This window comes from Ctenopharyngodon idella, chromosome 23 (assembly GCF_019924925.1).
Source record: "Ctenopharyngodon idella isolate HZGC_01 chromosome 23, HZGC01, whole genome shotgun sequence".
NCBI classification, from domain to species: domain Eukaryota; kingdom Metazoa; phylum Chordata; class Actinopteri; order Cypriniformes; family Xenocyprididae; genus Ctenopharyngodon; species Ctenopharyngodon idella.
Window position 1 is genome coordinate 6,728,209 of NC_067242.1, and position 24,507 is coordinate 6,752,715.

The 24,507-nt window shown below is 33.4% G+C and overlaps 1 protein-coding gene across 7 annotated transcripts in view; it reads left to right on the forward strand.

Annotated features, from left to right (window-relative positions):
• The window catches only part of slc12a7b (solute carrier family 12 member 7b), a 67,999-nt gene that overhangs the window by 35,601 nt on the left and 7,891 nt on the right, over nucleotides 1-24,507 (forward strand). For 4 of the 7 annotated variants that reach the window (XM_051882036.1, XM_051882035.1, XM_051882037.1 and 1 more), the window contains exons 3-23: nucleotides 58-189; nucleotides 2,862-3,008; nucleotides 4,345-4,399; nucleotides 4,605-4,735; nucleotides 6,250-6,491; nucleotides 7,460-7,671; nucleotides 9,183-9,347; nucleotides 10,562-10,660; nucleotides 10,845-10,902; nucleotides 11,326-11,500; nucleotides 12,480-12,598; nucleotides 12,675-12,773; nucleotides 14,380-14,499; nucleotides 14,641-14,745; nucleotides 17,378-17,546; nucleotides 18,757-18,952; nucleotides 19,124-19,290; nucleotides 19,379-19,510; nucleotides 21,017-21,124; nucleotides 21,603-21,719; nucleotides 23,136-23,311. In XM_051882036.1, coding sequence (XP_051737996.1) covers nucleotides 58-189; nucleotides 2,862-3,008; nucleotides 4,345-4,399; nucleotides 4,605-4,735; nucleotides 6,250-6,491; nucleotides 7,460-7,671; nucleotides 9,183-9,347; nucleotides 10,562-10,660; nucleotides 10,845-10,902; nucleotides 11,326-11,500; nucleotides 12,480-12,598; nucleotides 12,675-12,773; nucleotides 14,380-14,499; nucleotides 14,641-14,745; nucleotides 17,378-17,546; nucleotides 18,757-18,952; nucleotides 19,124-19,290; nucleotides 19,379-19,510; nucleotides 21,017-21,124; nucleotides 21,603-21,719; nucleotides 23,136-23,311 — 2,924 coding nt within the window. The remainder of the gene's footprint in view (nucleotides 1-57; nucleotides 190-2,861; nucleotides 3,009-4,344; nucleotides 4,400-4,604; nucleotides 4,736-6,249; nucleotides 6,492-7,459; nucleotides 7,672-9,182; nucleotides 9,348-10,561; nucleotides 10,661-10,844; nucleotides 10,903-11,325; nucleotides 11,501-12,479; nucleotides 12,599-12,674; nucleotides 12,774-14,379; nucleotides 14,500-14,640; nucleotides 14,746-17,377; nucleotides 17,547-18,756; nucleotides 18,953-19,123; nucleotides 19,291-19,378; nucleotides 19,511-21,016; nucleotides 21,125-21,602; nucleotides 21,720-23,135; nucleotides 23,312-24,507) is intronic. The other 3 variants (XM_051882040.1, XM_051882039.1, XM_051882041.1) reach the window with 1 other exon arrangement.

Genomic DNA, 24,507 nt, shown 5'->3' on the forward strand with positions numbered 1-24,507 from the left:
TTTGCCGGTTTGGAATACTGCGGTTCTCCATCAAACACATGACCTTTACACTTTCAGGAGGAGATGGACAGCAATCCCATGGTGTCTTCGCTGCTCAGCAAGCTGGCCAACTACACAAACCTCACGCAGGGCGTCAGAGAGCATGAGGAGGCCGATGAGGATGAAGGTGCCAAGAAGAAAACAGTCAAGGTAACATGCTGAGAACATTACACTTTTATCAAATACCTAAAACATCAATTTTATCTGTAGACATGAAGTTACCAGAATGAAAGAAGCAGAGCTTTCAGAATGATGTTTGAAGTCTGTGTCCTGTAATCTAAAACAAATCAGACACACATTCTCTACATTCTTTCAGCCTTTGTTGAAAATACGACAGGAAATTAATACAGGTCAGATTGTTTGGAATGTCTGATTACAGAAGCGAGTCGGAAATTACCTGAAGTTCTCATAGTTCCATTGTTCCACTCTCTTAAAAATAAAAGTTCTTTATTGGCATCGATGGTTCTGTGAAGAACCTTTAACATCCACGGAACCGCAAAAGGTTCTTTATAGTGGAAAAAGGTTCTTTAGATTTTTAAAATGTTCTTCACACTTAAAAATGGCTCTTTGTGGAACAAAAAATGGTTCTTCTACACTGTTAAAAAAAAAAAAAAGATTTTTTGAAGTTTTTTAACGATTATTGGAGTACTCTCTTTTACAAGACATACTATTTCAGTCTTTCTACTTAAAAAATTCACGTTTAATTCATTGTGTTACTTGTCATTTCTTATTAATTATTTGTGAGATTTACTAGCAATTTCTGAGTGAAAATTGTTTTATAAAAGGATTAGTTCACTTCAGAATTCAAATTTCCTGATAATTTACTCACCCTCATGTCATCCAAGATGTTTATGTCTTTCTTTCTCCAGTTGAAAAGAAATAAAGGTTTTTGAGGAAAATATCCCAGGATCCATATAGTGGACTTCACTGGGGTTCAACGGGTTGAAGTTTCAAATGTCAGTTTCAGTGCAGCTTCAAAGAGCTCTACACGATCCCAGACGAGGAATAAGGGTCTTATGCAAGACAAGCATTTGTGATTAAAAAGTATATAATTTTTATTTTTTTTTAGAAAATAACCAATGGTTTCTCTAGATAAGACTCTTATTCCTCGTCTGGGATCATGTAGAGCTCTTTGAAGCTGCACTGAAACTGACATTTGGACCTTCAACCCGTTGAACTCCAGTGAAGTCCACTTTATGGAGAAAAATCCTGGAATGTTTTCCTCAAAAGCCTTCATTACTTTTTGACTGAAGAAAGGATGACATAAATATCTCGGATGACATGGGGGTGAGTAAATTATCAGGAAATTTGAATTCTGAAGTCAACTAATCCTTTAAAGTAAATCCTACACTGTTTTTTTGTATGACATCAAAGTGAAAACCCCCTTTATTTTCATGACCAGGCAATACATTTTAATATGAATAGATGTCATATTTTATTTAACTCCAGAAAACTTGGGTTGAAATGCCCTGACAGTACAGACAGACTGTTTTCTCTCTCTCAGCCTCATTTTTATTCACTTGAAAAAATATTATGACATCTATGATCAGTCTTTAGCCTTATGCAAAGATTTATTAATATGCACAAATGCAACTCTTTTCTTTGTTTTCCATTTCAAGCCCAGAGGGCATCTGCATTTTGAGTTCTCGTGGTTATTGCTGCCAGTAAGTAAAAATGTTTAAGCAATGGCCAGGCAATACCCACAAAACCACCGTCCCCAGCCAGTCTCCTCGTCTCTGGGCATCTGTGATTGGTGAAACGGGCCACGGGGCAAAGGCGACACGCTCTTATTAGTCCTGAGACGACTGGCTTCACATGCTTGGACTGCGTGACACTGTTCAAGCCATCTTGTGAAGACGCGAAATTTTGATCAATTGCATGAGGAAATATCTAGGAACCTCTTGAGTTTTTATTTGATTCTAGAGTTAATTACTAAAGTTCATCCATATAGTGTATGTGACTCAGCCGATTCCAGCGGGAACAGCGTCGAGAGCGCTCATCTCACTGCGGTATGTGTTTATTAGTATATGCGTTTGTGCAAAAGCTGGTTATAATTTGTTTTGTATCAAGACTGAAGCTTGATTTGGGAGGAAAGACTGAATCTCAGCCACTGGAGTGTGAATCTCAGTATTGGATGATTTACGATCTGAATGGATAACATGGATTATGCCTCTATTACAGTTAAAAGCTTCCAGTGAAACATTAAATGTCCATTAAGATGCACAGCACTTGTGGACGAGTTATAAATCTGGTCATATTACGGTTAATGTTTCCTCATCTCGGTTTGTTTCAGAATTAAATATGATCCAAAATGTTAATGCAGATTTTGTTAAATCAGAAATCTCTTTTTATCAAGAACCATTTTTTGTAACCATACAGAGCTTCTATATGGTTATTTGGAGATTAAAAACAGTTTTTTTATGTTTTTGATGTTTCATTACAGGTTCTTCAGATCCATGTTTTGATTCTAGGTTCTATAAAGCATCAAAGCATTTTTGTTACTAAATAATAAACATTAACTGAAATATAATAAAATATAAAATACCTTTTTGTTGTTGTTGTTTTTCAGCTAGTTTCCAAGGCAACATTTCTCATTTTCATTTAGTTTAACTTGAAGTACTTAAACTGAAATAAAATCTATACAGAACTAAAGAATAAAAAGTTCTTTGTTGCATTAGAGTATAAAAACCTTTCAGGTTTTTTTATATTCCAAGCTCAATATTTTTAGCCGAATTATTGCATGCATGCACAATCATTTTCAGCATGCATTTATTGTAAAGTTTCTCATTCTGTCTTTTTTTGTGTGTTGTCTTTCTATCCAGAGTCCACAGATGGGGACGTTTATCGGCGTCTACCTGCCCTGCCTGCAGAATATCCTGGGAGTGATTCTCTTCCTGCGAATGACATGGATCGTGGGAACGGCGGGAATCTTGGAATCCTTTATCATAGTGTCCATGTGCTGCTCGTGTGTAAGTCCACCTGATCAAACCATTTCCACTGTAGACTGGTGACTGAGGAAGCATTAAATTATCTTTTGCTTGTTGAAATGATCATTTTATAAAGTATCTGATTTTGCTCCCTAGATAGTGTGTCCCAGATAAGACACTCATTTGAGTTAGGATGCTGCCTTAGAAGAATAATTTACAATGTCATGAGAGAACTACTGTCGATCAGTTCAGTCCGTTGATCCTGCCGGTTAAGTTTAGCCTCCTTCCTCTTTCGTCTGAACTCACACATGTGTAATATCCTGTGCTTAGAAGTCTTTAACACCAATGCTTATTTATAAACCACATCAGACAATGAGATCAAGCGTCTAATTCACCTCAACCTTTACTTACTATGTCATTATACGTTTCCGGTGATTGTGTTTCACTCTATCATCATAGCGCTCTTACAGGAACCATCAAGACCTGACACTTTAAATGATGTTTATTAGAGATAAATGTCAGATAGAGAGACATTGAACCTCATGTTGGAATCACATATTTACTTCCTCGCTTTGAAAAGTTAAATCAATATCAATCCATTGCTCAAAACTTGTTTTTCTATCTTAATGTGCCTCATTTTTGAGTAAAACAGGGATGAAAAGTGCAGGAAAGGACTTGATAGCATCAATCAGGAATTGATTGGATGGTGAAAAGTTTTTCTATGTGACAAATGTTGAAAAAGTCTGAAAGTAAAGTTATCTGTTATAGAAGTTGAGCAAGTTATTACATGGAGGATTGATTACAATGTGCACCGATGCATTTCATGGTAAATTTAAGGGCAGATTTTTCATATTTTTAATATATAATATACACCTATACATTATATATTAAAAATCCCCTCATATCGTACATAATAAGAGTATAAATGTAACATTAAAATACATTTATTAATCTGAGCATAATCAGAAACAGCATTGAAGTGTATGTTGATAAAAATGGCAGGAGTAATGGCAGCTCTTTGTGTCTGTATTTGGCTAGTAAAGATCACTCAATCTCCTTCATACAAACCTCTTTATTTCAAACGCTAAGCCTGCTGGAGGTTCGTGGACGCTAATTGGCTTTAGTCCAGTGGCTTTTCAGAGTACAGAGACGCAGGGATTTAGTGTGGACGTTCAGCTCTCAAGGACACTCAAACACAAGGGCCGTATTGCATAACGCCCAGATGCAGATGACCTTTAACAGAACTAAATGTTCCTGGAAAAAGAAAAGGAGAACATCATTACTGTACTGCACATTGTTATCTTTATTGATTTAGTTTCTTTGACCGTATTTACTTGAACTAATAATTGTTTTGTGAACCTTTTTTTTTTTTTTTCAGACAATGTTGACAGCCATATCAATGAGTGCCATTGCTACAAACGGTGTTGTTCCAGGTATTACAGTTATTGTATTATCGACATGTATTTAAAAATGAAATGACATTTAAACCTCAAAACCAGAGCAGCATGGTGTTTATTGTTATTATACCAATGGTTTTTTAGTAGAAATGCACTGCTGAATGCATGTCCTCCCGTCTACCCTTCGAGGGCTTGTCGTCCTGTGTCACATTTAATAATGTTTGATGATGTTTTTCCCCAGCTGGAGGCTCTTACTACATGATCTCTCGGTCTCTGGGCCCTGAGTTTGGAGGTGCTGTGGGACTGTGTTTCTATTTGGGTACCACGTTCGCCGGGGCCATGTACATCCTCGGTACCATCGAGATCTTCCTGGTGAGGCTTGTGTGTACAATTAAAGGTCAGATTAGGTCCAGAAAATCCAGAGAGCGGAGATTGTAGAAACTGGTAATTATAGCCACTAGGACGTAAGCATCGTCTAAGAATAACTTTAGAGTTTAAATTGAGGAATGATGCCATGTTTATATATATGTTTTTATATAACAATAAGCAACATTGTGAATATTTTGGTGATTTAAATGTGTTTTTAGACTAGATTTGTGAGTATGAAAGTGTTTATTTTGCAAAAATAAAGTTAAAGTAATTTCACAGAATGAATTAGTAGGGGTGTGACAAGACCGTTAGCTCACAAGATGAGATGAGACACGAGATTGAGTTCACAAGAATGAGATTTTTACACAGTATTTTTAAGAAATCCTCAATGACGAAATACATACGTGAAATGTTTTAACTAATTATCTTGTAATGAATGTCATTTCATTTCTACTTTCTGAGTATGAATTATCATATGCTGTAAAAGACAACAATACTCAAGCACTGTAAAACTCAACTGACTGGTTTCTGTACATGAATTATGAGCTTCTACAACTTTTGACCTCCTAACTGAACTCCTTTCCACAAATTGATCATAGAAATAAAAACTATAAATAAAAACGAATAACAGTTTTAGGATCTGAATAACGCTTAGGCTCTGTTGTGCAACGAATCCCCCGCCATAGTCTCGTCAGTCATCTCGTCACTTACTCTCGTCATGTGATCAGTGAACTCGACATATGACTCTGCTGCTCGTGTTGGATGAGCAGGATGAGATTGAAGCGACCGTTATCCAACTGAATTAAATGTTTTTTATTTCTGTAAAAAGCAAAACGACAGTGGAGGCGTAATGTAAACATAGTGGTGGCTAATTCTATCCTGATTTCACCTTCACACTTCATTACGGCAACATCGCGAGAGCTTTTCACCTCGACGAGAAATCTCGTGGCGCAAGATCTCATCACACCCCTATGAACTGGGTCTTTATCCAGTTAGCAGAAGTTATGAACAAACATCCAGTAACGTTAATAGAATGTTTGTTCAAAGTTATCTGGTCTTCAACAATGTTCTCAAAACGTTAGTGCAAAAACATTATCTATATATCGTTCATGGAATGTTGTTTTAATTGGACATTAATGTAACAGTTTTAAATGTTACTTCATGTTTCAGAACATCCAGAGAACATTCAAATGTAACATTCCCATAATGATCAAATGGAATGTTTACTTAAAGAAACATTTTAAAACATTTAAATCACTGGTTGTTTTGATGTAACTCGATGGGAATATTACCAAAATGTTCTTTGTTAGTTGGGTATACATGAGAATATATAGCTGCATTTTAAGTTTTAGGATGGGGTCCGTGTTCATGTAAAGATTGAAATCCCTGCTTTAACTCTTATCTGTCCTAGCACTTGACATATGCCTGGTGACATTTAGCAATGCTGTTCCCATTATTTCCTCTTTATTTTCTCCCATAATATAAAATGACCATCTTCATTCTGTGTTGTGCTACAGACCTACATCGTGCCCAGCGCTGCCATCTTTAAGGCGGAGGAGAAGGCGCTGGAGGCCGAGGCCATGCTGAATAACATGCGTGTGTACGGCACGTGCTGTCTGACGCTCATGGCTGTGGTGGTGTTCGTCGGTGTGAAGTACGTCAACAAGCTTGCACTGGTTTTCCTGGCTTGTGTGGTGCTGTCCATCCTGGCCATCTATGCTGGCGTCATCAAAACCATCTTTGAACCTCCGGTTTTCCCGTAAGTATATAGTATGCGACAGGAATCACTTATTCAGCAGCCTTAATCTTCAATAAAGAGTTCTAAGCTTTAACCCAAACCAACCAGCTCATTATAAACACTCAAAAAAACAAAAACAAAAAATGCAGCTTTTTCTTATCTAAAATGAGTTAAAGCAACACAATTCTTGAACATTTTTGTTTCATTTACTTAAATTTGAAGTTAACTGATTTTAATTTTTGTGTTTGTGACCACATGAATAACCATCTGGACTTATTTTTTGAGTAAAGGGAAAGTTTAGAAGAGTTTATTTCCATAATTTCCAGTTATATTTTCATGTTGTTATTGTGCATAAATAATTTTCTGAGTTTACTAAATTTATATAAGCTTTGAATAAATTTCATATACTAAAAGTATATGTAATGTAAACATGTATTAATTTTTAAAATGTATATTAGTATACATTTATAAGTTTATAAGGTGGAAACTGTACACAAAATAATTTAGTTGAATCTACTAAAAAACAATTAGTATTATTGTGTGCAACCACTTGCCTTTTAATTATTTTATTTTATTTTATTTTATTTTATTTTATTTTATTTTATTTTATTTTATTTTATTTTATTTTATTTTATTTTATTTTATTTTATTTTATTTAGCATGTTTATTTCAGTGCACTTTGATATGGATAAAAAGGATTTGAAAATCAGAAAATTTCTCTTTGGAGAAAAATGGGATTTTTTTCTTCCATAACCCAAATATTACCCTCTATTGCTTGGAAATGCTGGAGCCTCATGTACTGTATGTTTTACAGCATTTAAACTATAGTTTGTAGCAGCACTGGGCAGCTCTCAGTGCGTTTTGTTGAACCACAGTCATCCGCAGCAGTGTTTGCTTCACAGGCTTTCTCAATCACCGCAACCCTCCTGACAATAAACTCTGATTTAAATTTGCAACTCATGTTTTAAACGCTCTTTTGTCCTCTCCAGGGTCTGTTTGTTGGGCAACCGCACCCTGCAGAACCACGGCTTTGACAAGTGCATGAAGACAGAAATAATAGACAACGTGACCGTGACCACGAAGCTTTGGTCTCTCTTCTGTGAAGGGCCGGAGCTCAACGCCAGCTGCAATGAATACTTCAACCTCAATAACGTCACAGAGATCCAGGGCATTCCCGGCCTCACCAGCGGAGTCATTTCAGGTGAGATGACCATTTTTGCTTTGAACATTCAACAAGGATGGGTTTGAGTAAATTAAGTCACAATGATCCTTCTACACTTTCTTGTATACAGTAAAAACATGTTCTTGATCTTATCGTGCAAGATTCATCAGTTATTCCAAGAAAAAAGAAGATTTTGTCATTGCAATCTTGAATATGCACTTGGGAATAAGTCACATTACTGAAGTTGCATGTGCCGTTGTCATTTCAACCTCAGCTTGCTTTTACTGTTAGTTGCTTTTTAGAAAGTGTTCTAAATGTTTATTAACTGTTCAAACTCATTCAGACGTGTAACATGTGTGTTAGAGCAGGGTTTTCAAACTTTTTGATGCTAAACACCCCCAATTATATATATTTTCATATATAAAAAACATTTTACTGTCTGAGAAAGATGTGATGACAAAAAAATAATAATAATTGTTTCAAAATATTAAACTAATGTCATTATATTATCTTAAAAATATATAATTTATATTAAGTTTACATAGAAAAAAGAAAAACAAAATGACAAAAATGACAAAAAAATAAATGCAATTAATGTCATTATTTCTGACCAGTTTTTCAAAAGCAGATTAAAATATTATTACATTTAGTCAATGTGGAAAAAAATACAATTTTATTAATATCTTAAGTGTACATATTAACTTTGAAAGCCATAAAAAGCATTTTGTATATAATAAAAACCCTCTCCAATTTTTTACAAACACCTACAATGAAATGAATTGGTCAAATATTTACTTTGAAACATTTTTCACTCAGAAATTGCTAGTAAGTTTCACAAATTATTATTTTTTCTTTGTAATTATGTGATTTTTTTTTTAAGTAGAAAGACTGAAATAGTATTTTCCTGTTAAACATGCACCAATAATCTTTTATTAACATCTTTTATCAATAATATGTTTTATTTACATCTTTGAAAAATCATTTTTTACACATTGAAAACCTGTGCGTTAGAGTATTAAATTGACCTCTGACCCCAACAGTCTTTACTATAGAGTTACAGAACAGGGCAAGAGTTCAAGTGTTTGTAATATCTCCTCTGATCATTGTCAAACGCTGGTGTATTCATCTAAAGCCCGTCAGAATAGATGGGGTTATTGATCATGAAGCCGCTGAGGCCCTTCTGAATGTCATTGATGATGTCTGCTGCTCCAGACTGGATTCTGCTGGATTTAACAGGCCAGGCCTGACATTAATATCTCCACACTGATGTCAAAGTGAGCAGAAATAATTGTTTTCACGCAGCATTACAGTGTCTGGCCTGGAGTTTTGTGTAAGTAGGTCAGTACAGTACATTCAAGTGATGTTTTACAGCTTGTTCCATGTCAATTTGTCCTCATTTCTTGATCAAACTAGCACAGCGCTTGTGTTTTATAGTCTTAATGTTGATCTTAATGTAGTGGGCAAAGAAATGGAATATTATATGAGACATTTCATGTCTGAATGAGACTGAATTTTGACCTTTAGTGCTTTATTTTCTTGTATTTGCACAGAGAACATGTGGGGCAGCTACGGCCCTGCTGGTATGATGGTGGAGAAAGCCCTGCCGTCGGTGCCGGCGACCCCTTCCTCTCAGGACCAGTACATGCCGTATGTAGTCAATGACATCACCACCTTCTTCACACTGCTGGTGGGAATCTACTTCCCCTCGGTCACGGGTACGAACACATTCATGCTCTTTACATCACTGTTACGTTCATAGCTTCCTCCTTCTCCTCTCTTTGCTGTTCTGATGTAACTAGACTGGTCTGATCTGGTCATGAGCGTGAACGGTGATCTGTCTTATCTAGTGCTCTCAGATTCACATTGAGCTCAGCAGGAGCGCATGTGAACTCTCTGTAAACAGAGCGATAGCGTTTCACGCAGCGCTGCAGTATCAGGACATGACCTCAGTGCAATAACATGGATTGAGCTTTTGGAAAAGACCCTCTTGTTTGCTTTGAACATTAGAGCTGGGTGATATAATACATACATCTCAGTATTCATGTATCTGCTCTGAAATGGCTTTAAATGTTGATTTTATTGTGTTTTCAGAGGAACATTTGGTAACATTCAGGTGATGTAGTTACATGTTACTACATGTACTTACTATAGTAATAACAGTAAATTATGCATAATTACAAGTAACTAACCCTAAACCAAACCCTAACCGTAACTCTATAGTAAGTACATGTAGTTAATTAATATTACTCAGTACTTACTTGAGTAAGAAAAATGTAAATACGTCACCTTAAAATAAGGTGTAACTGAACATTTACATGTTTTATTGTTACAAAATACAGAAAAACATCTACTTAAAATAATAAAGCTAAAATTTGTTTATATAATAGAATATTTTCACAAAAATTGTAATGCATGAAAAGTGATCATTTTTGAAAATAGTGTTAATAGTTTATATTGAACTGGAAATTCACAGAATTTACTAACTCTAACTAGTATTATTGATATACTATTATAATATTTGAGGTAATATTTTTGAATCAGATTTCATTTTTGTATTTTAAATTTTAGTTTTAGTAATTTTGTTATGTGCTTTTTTTATTTTTCTTCATTTTAACAAACTTTTTATTACATTTTATTTTAGTTTCAATGAGTTTTTCATCTATTTATAATCTATCTTTATAAACATTTTTATTTTATATAATGAAACTTATTTTTAATAGTTTTAGAATTAGTTTTTGTTATCAAATCAACACTATTATTGAATATTGAATCAGAGACAATGTGAATTTTTGTCATTTATCGCTCCGTTAAATCACACATTCACAAGTACTTCAACATTTTTCTTTATAATTTAGGTTTTTCTCCTCTGAATGTTAAGAATTTTATTTTGGCTTGATTTTATAAAACCCACACCTCCTCTGTTGTGCAGGAATCATGGCTGGATCCAACCGATCCGGGGATCTGAGAGACGCTCAGAGGTCCATTCCCATCGGAACCATCCTCGCCATCTTAACCACCACCATCATCTGTATCCTTACTTCCCTTAAAAAACCTTCCCTTTCCAAAGTTCCTTTAAATCCATTGCACTGTTTCAGAATCACACTACACTGAATCATTAGTATCGTGTCTCTATGAGAGAAAGTGTAACTCGAGATGCTGTTTGTCCGTCTCTCTTCCTCTGGGAGGATCGTTTTCTTAACAGTGTAACTCAGATCTGTCCTGCGTCGTGTTGTTTGGCGCCTGCATCGACGGTGTGGTGCTCCGAGACAAGTGAGTGCTTTCTGCTCCTCGTTTTCCTCTCATAATCCTCATTTTCCTGAATAAACATACAGGAAATCTACTTTAAAATAACGGTCGGTTTCTGTGCAATGCCTGTTTATGAGAATTCAAAGAACTCTTTATGTGAAATATCCCAAGGGTCGTCCTGTGTTGTGATTATATCACAGGAAAATCCCAAAATACCTAGACAGTATTTTAGGGCATAGATACGCAAAAGCTGTTCCAAAGATAAGCAGCAGTTATGTTTCCTCCCAAGATTCATAGTAAAAAAATCATGAAAGCCTGAGAGAAATATTTTGATTATATAATAAATATGTATGTATAAATATACTAAATATATATAACTAAACATATGCACATTATTATTTTATATGTAATAGATATTACATATATAATATGAATCCTGTTCATTAGGTTTGGAGACTCTGTGAAAGGAAACTTGGTGATTGGCACGCTGTCCTGGCCCTCCCCCTGGGTGATCGTGATTGGCTCTTTCTTCTCCTGCTGTGGGGCGGGTCTTCAGAGTCTCACCGGCGCCCCCCGGCTGCTGCAGGCCATCGCTCGAGACGGCATAGTGCCCTTCCTTGAGGTATGGTGACGGTCTGCACTACGAACACGTCAGATTCAACGTGCCGCAGCTCAATAATAGCTTTTCAAATTTCATACTTAAAGGGAAAGTTCACCCAAAAATGAAAATTTCATCATCATTTACTCACCCTCATGTTGTTCCAAACCTGTAGAAGTTTCTTCCTTCTGTTGAACATAAAAGAAGATAGAGTGAAGAATGTTGGGAACCAAACACTGACTTCCATAGTAGGAAAAATAATACTATGAAAGTCAATGGCTACCGTCAACTTATTTTGTGTTCAACAGAAGAAAGAAACTCGTACAGTTTTGGAACAACATGAGGGTAAATGATGACAAAATTTTCATTTTTGGGTGAACTATCCTTTTAATAAATCAGTTTTTGAGCCGATTAATTGAAACAAACAGTTTGAATTGAAAATTCACAGAAATTAATTGAATTTACCAACTCTAACCAGTGTTATTTTACAATTATTTATAGAGTATTATAGAATATTTTCATTTTGTTATGCTTTTGTCATTTTTATTAGTTTTTGTTTATTACTTTAAGTATTTCGGTTTTACTAATTTTATACTTAATCTCTTTCATCTAATATTTATATTTTATTTTAGCTTTATTTCAATGAATGAAGTTGATTTTTAAAAGTTTTAGTTTTATGTAATAACAAAACAGTTTTTACCATTGAATTTTGAATCATGGACAGGAGCATTTTAGTTTCTATTAGAAAATCATAAATAAAAATGATAAATTCATTATGAATATGTGAATTAAAATGGTATTTCCTTCAAACTGTTGATGTTGTGTTGATGACAGTGCTTGTTAATGCTAGATCACCATGGTTTATTTTAGTAACAATAGCTGTTGAATTATGTTTTTTTTGTGGTATTTCATCTTTTGAATCATTCACCGCATATTATTCGACACATCAGCATCCTCATATACAGTCATATAGCGCTCTGACTCTCATCTGACCATCTCTTAGGTGTTTGGTCATGGCAAAGCCAACGGAGAGCCGACGTGGGCTCTTCTTCTGACGGCTCTGATCTGTGAGAGTGGGATTCTCATCGCATCTCTTGACGCTGTGGCGCCCATCCTGTCAATGTAAGTCTCACGTCTGATGTCACTTCTCCTTCACTGTGGTGACAGACAGTGTGTTTGACTGTGTCTCTCTCGTCAGGTTCTTTCTCATGTGTTATCTGTTCGTCAATCTGGCCTGTGCTCTCCAGACGCTGCTGAGGACGCCCAACTGGAGACCGCGCTTCAAATACTACCACTGGTGAGACCCTTCAGTCTGAAATCATATCTGAGTTTAGGGTCGGTACGATTTTTTTATATTTCTGAAGGAAGTCTCTTATATGCTCACCAAGGCTGCATTTATTTGTAGTTTTATTAAAACTACAGTAAGAAATGTGAAATATTATTACAATTTAAAACAGCTGTTTTCTATGTGAATATATTGTAAAATGTAATTTATTTCTGTGATCAAAGCTGAATTTTCAGCATCATTACTCCAGTCTTCAGTGTCACATGATCCTTCAGAAATCATTCTAATATGATGATTTGCTGCTCAAGAAACATATATCATATTTTTGTGGAAACCGTGACATATTTTTTTGTTTTCAGGATTTTTTGATGAATAGAAAGTTCAAAAGAGCAGCATTTATTTGAAATAGAATTGTTTGTAACATTATAAATGTCTTTACTGTCACTTTTGATCAATTTAATGCATCCTTGATTAATAAAAATATTAATTTCTTTAAAAAAAAATCTTACTGACCCCAACCTTTTGAACAGTAGTGTGCATTTATATGTATATATATACTGATTTTTTTTTTACTGTCTATTAGTACTTTTTTTTTCACAAATCAATACCTGATGGATAATGTCAAGATCCACACTAACTTTCTCGTTGATAATGATTTCACTTTTTTAACTTTAGTTAGTGTGTAATGTTGCTGTTTGAGCATAAACAACATCTGCAAAGTTACGACGCTCAAAGTTCAATGCAAAGGGAGATATTTTCTTTTACAGAAATTGCTGTTTAAGGACTACAACAAATGGATGGTAGGGACTACAACAAGCTTCTTCGACCACTAACCCTAAAATTTACATAAACCCCGCCCCCGAGAACACGCAACAAAGGGGTGAGGCCATGTTGGGCTGCTTTAGAGAAGAGGAAGAGTTGTTGTAGTAGAGTGTTGTTGTCATGCCGTCATTTTACGCCGGACTGCTTCACAAACGAGGGTCAATTCAATGAAAAAAGATTATCATGACGGCACATGCTAGTCGATGAGTTGAATCAACTCCACAGCAACTACATACATTTATCCACTGACCGTTCAGAAACGTCTAAAAGTTGTAACTTCTTCCTGAGTCTCTCCATCAGTGTCGACTCCGGTTTGAACAATGTAAGGCTGAACACCGTTACTGACAATCCTCATTTTGACTGCGTGAGATTCTCCAGCTTTGTTGTTGTTGAGCGACCGAAGCGTGAGCTGTTAAAGCTCCACCCTCTTCTGGAGCAGCAGCTCATTTGCATTTAAAGGGACACACACAAAAACGGCGTGTTTTTCTCACACCCAAATAGGGGCAAATTTAACAAGCTATAATAAATGATCTGTGGGGGATTTTGAGCTGAAACTTCACAGACACATTCTGGGGACTTTAAATGCACTGAACTGAAGTACAATGACTTTGCACATTCTGAAGGGTTATGTATAATATTACACTGAGGAACAATTTCATTGCTCAGATGTTGCTATTTTATACGTTAGGATACATGATTCTCAGGTTATTTCATTTCCATTTCAACCATCTAATATGTATCTAAGTGATTTATTTTTTATTATTATTGATTTATTTAAAATGTTCTCATTCATCAGGACTCTTTCGTTTCTCGGGATGAGTTTGTGTCTGGCTCTGATGTTCATATCCTCCTGGTACTACGCTCTGGTGGCCATGCTCATCGCCGGATGCATCTACAAATACATCGAATACCGCGGGTAAGAGCTGCAGAAGCGCATTACAGCCCACGCCGTGAGTCAGTGCAGATGTTAAGCTGATTACTTTGACTGAGTGATTGTCTGCGGTGAGTCATTGTATGTTAAAACTCCCTCACAGTGATTTTTTACATCTGTGTTCAGGGCCGAGAAGGAGTGGGGCGACGGAATCCGCGGTCTGTCCCTCAATGCGGCCCGCTTCGCTCTCATTCGGTTGGAGGAGGCTCCGCCACACACCAAAAACTGGAGGTGAGGATCAAAATACACAAGCACTTTTACATAAACCAATAAATCCTCACCTGGGCTGCATGTCCAAAATCATACTGTTCAAAAGTTTGGGATTTTTTTAAAGAACTTTAATACTTTTGTTCAGCAAAGATGCATTAAATAGGTCAAACGTGACAGTAAAGACATTTATAATGTTACAAAAGATTTCTATTTCAAATAATGCCGTTCTTTTGAACTTTCTATTCATCAAGGACTTTTGAAAACAAAAATATGAAGCAGCACAACAGTTTTAAACATTTATAATAATCATAAATGTTTCTTGAGCAACAAATCATCATATCAGAATGATTTCTGAAGGATCATGTGACACTGAAGACTGGAGTAATGATGCTGAAAATTCAGCTTTGATCACAGGAATAAATTACACTTTACTATATATTCACATAGAAAACAGCTGTTTTAAATTGTAAAAATATTTTAAAATATTGCTGTTTTTACTTTATTTTTAATTAAATAAATGCAGCCTTGGTGAGCATAAAAGTAAAAAATCTTAAACTTTTAAATTAAAAATCTTATTTCTAACCTTTGAACAGTAGTGCTTATCATGTGTTTATCACAATATGTATTATATAAAATGTATTAAAGGTTATTGTGTTTTGGAAAATTCAGTGAATTAAAAGCAAGTATAAAGCAAAATATCTAGCAGTCAACACATTTCTATTCCGGCTTTCTTTCTATCCTTCACCCTGCACTTCAGTGTCATAATCCGGAGGGAATCAGTATTGGATTTTTCCCAGAGCTCTCAGTAATCTTTCATGGATTAAATAACCTGCATACAATGAGATGCGATGAAACTTCAGGCGTCTTTCAGGAATCAGGTCAAACCTGTTCATTCCTCGTCACGGCGGTCTAATCTACGGCAGGAGAAATGGATCTGTATTTTGCTCTTTGACATCTGTGAGCCGGTAGACAATATCTGTTACCGGTCTTCCGTGTTTTTCCCGTGTCTAAGCCTCTTTAGTTCCTTTGATAGACATGATGAGAGTCTGTCCATCATGTCTTATGGCCAGGGTTACAAGTTTAACTTGATGCCCTAAATAAATAAATAATCATAAATGGAATAAAAACTATATAGAGATATTAAAAAGAAAATAATAATGTCAAAAACATACAACAAAGATAAACTTTAACAAAAATTAAGATAAAAATGGAAAATATAAATAAAACCTATAATAATATCTCAATGAAACATTGCTCACGACTTCCCAGCTGCTCTAGAATAACCCCCGTTGGAATTAATTTTAGTGGATTTGATTTATACAACTTCTGCGGGGTTCAGTAAAGAGTAAATCATCATTAATGATAATGGCAGATATCCTGAGCTCTTGACTTCTAGCCTCACATTGACATCATTCACCTGAAAGCATCACACCTCTGATAGTCCTGCGTAATCCTTTAATCCCGAGCTGGAAAAACCTCCACAGTTTGATTTGAGAACGGAGAATCCTTTCTTTTTTAGTGCATTATGATATATTCAGTTCACCTTTTAGTCAGTTGTTTTTGTCAATAATTGTAACCAGGGTTATGCACTAATACACTATTTACACTGTTATACTTTAAAGGGTTAGTTCACCCAAAAATGAAAATTCTGTCATTAATTACTCACCCTCATGTCGTTTCACACCAGTAAGACCTTCGTTCATCTTCAGAACAAAAATTAAGATATTTTTGATAAAATCCGATGGCTCAGTGAGGCCTCCATTGCCAGCAATATAATTAATACTTTCAATGCCCAGAAAGCTACTAAAGACGTATTTAAAACAGGTCATGTGACTACAGTGGTTCAACCTTAATGTAATAAAGCGACGAAAATACTTTTTTGCACCAAAAAAACAAAATAATGACTTTATTCAACAATATCTAGTGATGGGCGATTTCAAAACACTGAAGCTTCGAAGCTTTATGAATCTTTTGATTCGAATCAGTGGTTATCAAACTGCCAAAGTCACGCCCCCCAGTGGTGAACCACTGAAATTTCTAAACACTTATGACATAACGAAGCCTCGTTTACTGAAATCACGTGACTTTGGCGCTCCGAATCCCTGATTCGAAACAAAAGATCCGTAAAGCTTCATGAAGCAGTGTTTTGAAATCGCCCATCACTAGATATTGTCATAAAGTCGTTATTTTGTTTTTTTTGGCGCACAAAAAGTATTCTCGTCACTTCATGACATTAAGGTTGAACCACTGTAGTCACATGACCTGTTTTAAATATGTCTTTAGTAGCTTTCTGGGCATTAAAAGTGTTAATTGTCTGGCTGTCAATGCAGGCCTCACTGAGCCATCGGATTTCATCAAAAATATCTTAATTTGTGTTCTGAAGATGAACAAAGGTCTTACTGATGTGGAACAACATGAGGGTGAGTAATTAATGACAGAAATTTCATTTTTGGGTGAACTAACGCTTTAAATAATGCATTAAAACACATGATCAACAGCACATTTCATATGCGTTGTACTATGAAAAGTTGTAGGTAATTATATAAGCAGGCTCAGAGTGAAGTATAAGCAGAAATAAGCTGTCATATAGCTCATGAAAGCCTGTGTGATGGTGTATCTGCCCCTGATTTACTCCGTTCCTGATGTTCTCCAGACCTCAGCTGCTGGTGCTGCTCAATCTGGACTCTGAGCTCTCGGTGAAACACCCTCGTCTTCTGTCCTTCACCACACAGCTGAAAGCCGGCAAAGGTCTGACCATCGTGGGCTCGGTGCTGGAGGGGACGTACCTCACCAGAGAGACCGAGGCCAAACGAGCAGAACAGGTATGATGATGAATAATAATAATAATGAGTTTTATTTATAAAACACCTTTCCCAAGCTCAAGGTCACTATATAGGGAGAACATGGTGTGTGTGTGTGTGTGTGTGTGTGTGTGTGTGTGTGTGTGTGTGTGTTAGATAAGCCTCATGTGGACAGTATTGGGTATAGAAATTACATTTAAATTATGATTCTCATGATTTTAACATTTTTATACATTTATTTTAAACTGATTAGTGATATTTTACAATAAGTTTGTCCCATTAGTTAACGTTAGTAAGAACATTAGCATTAACTAACAATGAGCTATGCATTTGTTACAGTATTTATTTATCTTTGTTAATGTTAGATAATACAAATCTAAAGTGTTACCAACTTTCTTTTAGTTTCTGGGCATAGAAATAGAGAAATTGACACCTAAAGGCACCTAAAAATGAGGAAGAACTAAATTTTAAAAAGACACAATAATAATAGTTATTATTATAATAAGTTACAATACATATTATGTACCCTTTAAAACCATAATCACATTTTTATAAACGTATTTTAACAAAAGGGGACAAAAAGTTCATTTTATTGAAGAATCACACTTTTTATGAATGTATTTTTCATTTATTTATAGATTCTGAGTTGAGCGATTCTGGCCATTTTAACTTTTCAGCACTCTTAAAAATTAGAAAGAATTAACTAAAAACACACAATAATAATACATAATCACAATATTATATTAATATATGAATATAATGTTTTAATATTTTGTTATACTATATTATAATCATAAACATTTATTATTGCTACATAATTAAATTGAATTGAACATAATTAAATTGAATTTGTGTTAGTTTGTAAAGCTATTATAATTCGAACAAAAATCACTGATTGTTTTCGTGAAAGTATTTTCTCTTTAAAATCATCCTAGAGCACAGAAGTTCCTCTAATTGGAGATTCACTCTTATGTAAAGCGATAAACACTTGATTTGAAACACACACAGTACAAACAGTCAATTACTAAATGTCAAGGCAGTGTATGTCCTCAGATAAACTGAGCATCAGGTTGTTCCACAGCAGGACTCAATCATTAAAATCATGCTGACACCTAGTGGCCACGGGGAGAACTGGTCAAAAATCAAAATCCATGTTTTCATGTCTCTGAATGATATCAGATATGAGGCATTTTGTTCACATATTATTTTCTTAATTTATTTACAACTGTAGAACATAAAATCCACCATGGCGGCAGAGAAGACGAAGGGCTTCTGCCACGTCGTGGTGTCGTCCAACCTGCGCGACGGCATCTCTCACCTCGTCCAGTCCGCCGGGCTCGGAGGAATGAAGCACAACTCTGTTCTGATGGCTTGGCCCGGGAACTGGAGACAGTCCAACGACCCTCAGTCCTGGAAGAGCTTCATAGGTCTGAGTCTGACTCTACGTCCAGTGTTTAACTGAGGAAGTTGCATATAAGTGTATAAATAATGGAGAGAAAAAGAAAATAAAAATCATCCCTGAAATGTGAACATATTTATAAAGGAACAACAACATGCCAGTAAGATCTTTAGAGCCTGTTTGTCGTTTCTCTCCTCAGAGACGGTCCGAGAGACGACTGCCGCCCATCAGGCTCTGCTGGTGGCCAAAAATGTGGACAGTTTCCCTCATCAGGAGCGTCTCAGTGAAGGAACCATCGACGTGTGGTGGATCGTTCATGACGGCGGCTTGTTGATGCTGCTGCCGTTTTTACTGCGACAGCACAAGGTACGGCCCAGAATGAACTTTATCCTGACTTCCTGACCAAAAAGTGTCAGTACAACTTTTCATGCTCTTCTGTGTCCGTGTCTCTCAGGTGTGGAGGAAGTGTAAGATGCGCATTTTCACCGTGGCTCAGTTAGACGACAACAGCATCCAGATGAAGAAAGACCTGCAGATGTTCCTCTATCACCTCCGTCTGAACGCTGAGGTGGAGGTGGTGGAAATGGTGAGAAGATACAGATGCTGTTTTCTTGACACCAAGATCTAAAATTGGTTTTGCTGTGCTGTAGGACTGCATGATTTGCGTGTGTGTGTGTGTGTGTGTCATTTATTGTGATCTGAACTGTGATTTAATAAACATGCTGAAAACAAAAATTATATTATATTATATTATATTTTTAATAGTATTAATTAATTTAATATATGAATACGTTTTAATTGTTTTTAATATAATATATTATAATCATTATAAATATTTATTATTGACACAAATTATCTTATTATTATTATTATTATTAATTATTTAATATTTTAATATAATGTTTTGAACTTTTGTGTTATTATTATATTATTTATTTAAAAGTATTAAATAATTTAATATGTGAATATAATGTTTTAATATTTGTATTATACTACATTATAATCATTCTTAACATTTATTATTGATACATAATTTTGAATTATCTTCTTATTATTAATCATTTATTTAATATATTAATATAATGTTTTAAACGTTTGTGTTATATCATAATTATTTATTGTTGCATAATATTGAATTATATTTCTATTATTAATTTATTTAATATAATGTTTTAAACTTTTGTGTTATTATTATATTATATTATAGTATAGTATAATATATTATAGTTTTAATAGTATTAAATAATTTAAAATATGAATATAATGTTTTAATTTTGTATTATACTTTATTATAATCATTCTAAATATTTATTATGGATACATAATATTGAATTATCTTCTTATTATTAATCATTTATTTAATATATGAATAAAATGTTTTAATTTGCATGTTATTATAATTATTTATTATTATTACATAATATTGAATTATATTATTATTATTATTATTATTTAATATATTAATATGTTTTAAACTTTTGTGTTATTATTATATTATAATATAATATATTTTAATTTTGTATTATACTATATTATAGTCATTCAAAATATTATTGATACATAATATTGAATTATCTCATTATTAATATTATTATTAATCATTTATTTAATATATTCATATAATGTTTTAAAATTTTGTGTTATTTTATTATATTATATTATATAATTATAAATATTTATTATCGCTACTTAATGTTGAATTATGTTTTATTATTGTTATTATTATTCTTTAATATATTAATATAATGTCATATTTTTGTTATATTATTTTATAATGTAATTATTATAAGTATTATTGCTACCTAATATTGAATTATCTTGTTGTTATTAATAATTTATTTAGCATATATTATTGTAATATCTAAAATATTATTTACATGTTGTAATATAAAATATATATTTTTACATATATTTATTTTTAACATATTAATATTTTATTATGCAATAGTAATAATTCTGTCATAATTTATTAACTTTAACACAGCCTTTTGAGTTTTTTTAGTGTGTGTGTGATAGTTTTTTGATCATCTTTATGTTCGTGTTGATCCTGGTGTAACTGAGGCTGTTTTTCTCTGTGTTTCTGCGACTCCAGCACGACAGCGACATTTCAGCGTTCACCTATGAGAAGACTCTGGTGATGGAGCAGCGCTCACAGATGCTGAAGCAGATGCAGCTGTCGAGGACGGAGCGCGAGCGAGAGGTGATGTTTCACTCCATCAGTGTACAACAGCATCGTGCTGAATGAGTCTGCAGTGACCAGATTCACTTCAGGATCTGCATTAATACTACTGTACATGAGTGAATCTCAACAAAACTACCAAGAAATGTCCAGATATGTACATATTTCACTCTAAAATCAAAAAAACTTTATTTTCATCCTATATTTTGTATACCAATGTCAGTAGGCAACTATAATATGGGGAAAAATCGCTATTTTGCATTACAAAAATGACAATTGTTGCACTTAATAGTCATGAAAATAATGTCAAAAATAGGAAAAATATGGTTTCTTAATTTTAATTTTGCTGTGACATTTCTTCATGAGATTCAGAAAGCATCTGAATTGCTGTGGTTAATGATGTAGAAGCACTCAGGCCGGCGGCTGTGGCACATGAGTACAGCTTTGTGACTTGTGGTCCCTCTTTCATTTCTGCTACTATCGGGGAAACGCACCTCAGATTCAAAGCATCACGGACGAATCGCGTAGCTCCATTCGGAGGAAGAACCAGAGCGGAGCCCACGGCTCAGGCGTCAATAACCAGAACAGCCAACTAGATGAGGATAAACAAGATGAGGTAGTGAATTCAAAGACCTCCGTCTGGATTAAACACCTGCAAGTGCAGAGCCAGAAGACACATCTAGACTGCTGACGTGTTTCACACTGGTTTATGTGTGCGTAGAGTTAGCTTTAGCATTGGCTCTGTAGCTGTCACGGTGTGCTCCTCCCTTCAGAAACCTCTTCCCATCATGCATGTGTCAGACACTTCATGCACGAACATCTGTGAGCGCTTGTGACCCACGTGATCGTGAATGACCCTGCTTTCCTTTTATTCTGTCTTTTATTCTGAATTTAGTGTTAACTATTAATAGATATATAAAGAATGATTAAAAAATAATTATATAAATAATAAAAATATTTATTATATTATTAATTTAATATATGAATGTTTTAATATTTGTAGTATACAATATTATAACCATTCTAAATATGTATTATATTATATATTATTATTATATTTATTATAAAATTGCTACAAAATATTATCTTATTATTATTATTATTATTATTATTATTATATTAATCATTTATTTAATATATTAAAATAATGTTTTAAAGTTTGTGTTATATTATTATATTATATTCAATTATGTTGTATTATAGTATTATAAATATTTATTATTGTTTATAAATATGATTGTTTATATATTTATTACTACATATTGTTGAATTATTATCTTTTATTATTGTTTTTATTAATTTAATATATTAAAATACTATTTTATTTTTTGTTGTATTATTTTTAGTGTAAACTATTAATATATAATGAATACAAATATTTATATACATAATAAAATATTTTAATATTTTATATATTATATTATATTATATTATTTTAATAATATTGATTTAATATATGAATATACTATAAAATAGTATATTCATATATTAAATTAATATTATTAAAATATATTTTAATAAAAATATGTTGATATATTATTATATTGTTATATTGTTTTTATTGTAAACTGTTAATAAATATATAAAGAATGAATAAAAATATCTATATAAATAATAAAAATATTTTAATATTTTTTTATTATATATATATTTATATATATATATATATTATTGATATAAATATTTTATTCAAATATATATTCCATTCTTCCATTCTTGTTTTCATGAATGGTTCATATTGCATGTTAGCAGTCATCATATTACAGACTAATATATTTGCATGTATGTAGAAGACAAACTAAAACATTAATCTGACATGCTTTTCTTTGAATATAGATCTCATAATGTCCAGAGAAATTTATAATACTTTATCATCTTTCATTTTGTGCTCTTTAGTGCATCTGAAAAACACATTTTAATATCTTTGATATAGATGCATTTGTTCATCCTGGGATATTTTTTTAGATTAAAATAAGTCATTTAGTGATTATTTAGTCATTTATTATTTTAATTTTTGATTGTAACGGCACAGGCCCAGCTGATCCACGACAGAAACACGGCGTCTCACGCGGTGCTGAACGACAAGGCCGACGCGACGCCGGAGCGAGTTCACATGACCTGGACCAAAGAGAAGTTCTTCACGGAGCGCAACCGCAACCGAGAGCCCAACGCTAACGTGGCCGTGCGTGACCTTTTCAACATGAAACCGTGAGTGAAAACACGTCAAACATCACTGTAACGTGTGCTTTAATTCTTCAAATGCTCAGATGAAAGTTTGACTGGGATGCATGAGCAAACACAAGCCCAGAGACTTCTGGGTGTTTAAAGGACACAGTCTGCATGGTGTGTGTGTGTGTGTGTGTGTGTGTGATGTGTGTGCTGGTGTACCTGCAGTACGGCATGACCACAGTGTGTCATCATGTGCAGCGGTCACGCTCTCATCATCTGTCTGTCTCTGTGTCTTCATACATTCATATCTGACATGTTTTATCATTTTGATATAATAGTCATAATTATACGACTTCTGTTAATGCATACTAATGATTTAATAGGTGACTCTCACAAAAACATGTGTAGATCATGTTTCACAGTTATTTTTTGCATAAAGAAAATAATAATAATTTTAGGACCATTGTGAGATTTTGCATTGACATTATTTTCATGACATTTTAAGCTCATTATTGTAATACATGCAGGAATTTTACTTTAGAGTTTTTGTCATTTGCATGACTTTAATGTAATACAACATGGTTATTCTCATTACTGTCATTTAGTAATTTATTTGTTTTTAAATCAACATAAATTAAAGGAAGTACAACAAACACTACAAAAAAATAAACATTTATTTATATTATATTATATTTTAATAATATTAATTTAATATATTAATATAAAGTTTTAAAGTTTTTTATTATATTATTATATTATATTAAATTATATTGTATTATAATATTATAAATATATATTATTGTTTATAAATATTAATTTTTATATTTATTATTATTATTATTATTATTATTAATGTAATATATTAATATACTATTTTAGTTTTTGTTATATTAATTTTAGTGTAAACTATAAATATATATAAAGAATGAATAAAAATATTTATATAAATGATAAAACACATTTAAATATTATATTATATTATATTATTAATTTAAAATATGAATACGTTTTAATTTTTGTAGTATACAATATTATAAAAATTGTAAATATTTATTATTGCTACATAATATTATCTTATTATTATTATTATTATTATTATTATTATTATTATTATTAATCATTTCCATGATTTATTTGGGAAGAATAATCTCACAAAAGATGCTAGACGAAAACCTGTCAACAGATTAGACGATATTTCCAATAAAAGTGCTCTGAAATATTTTTATTACAGCATT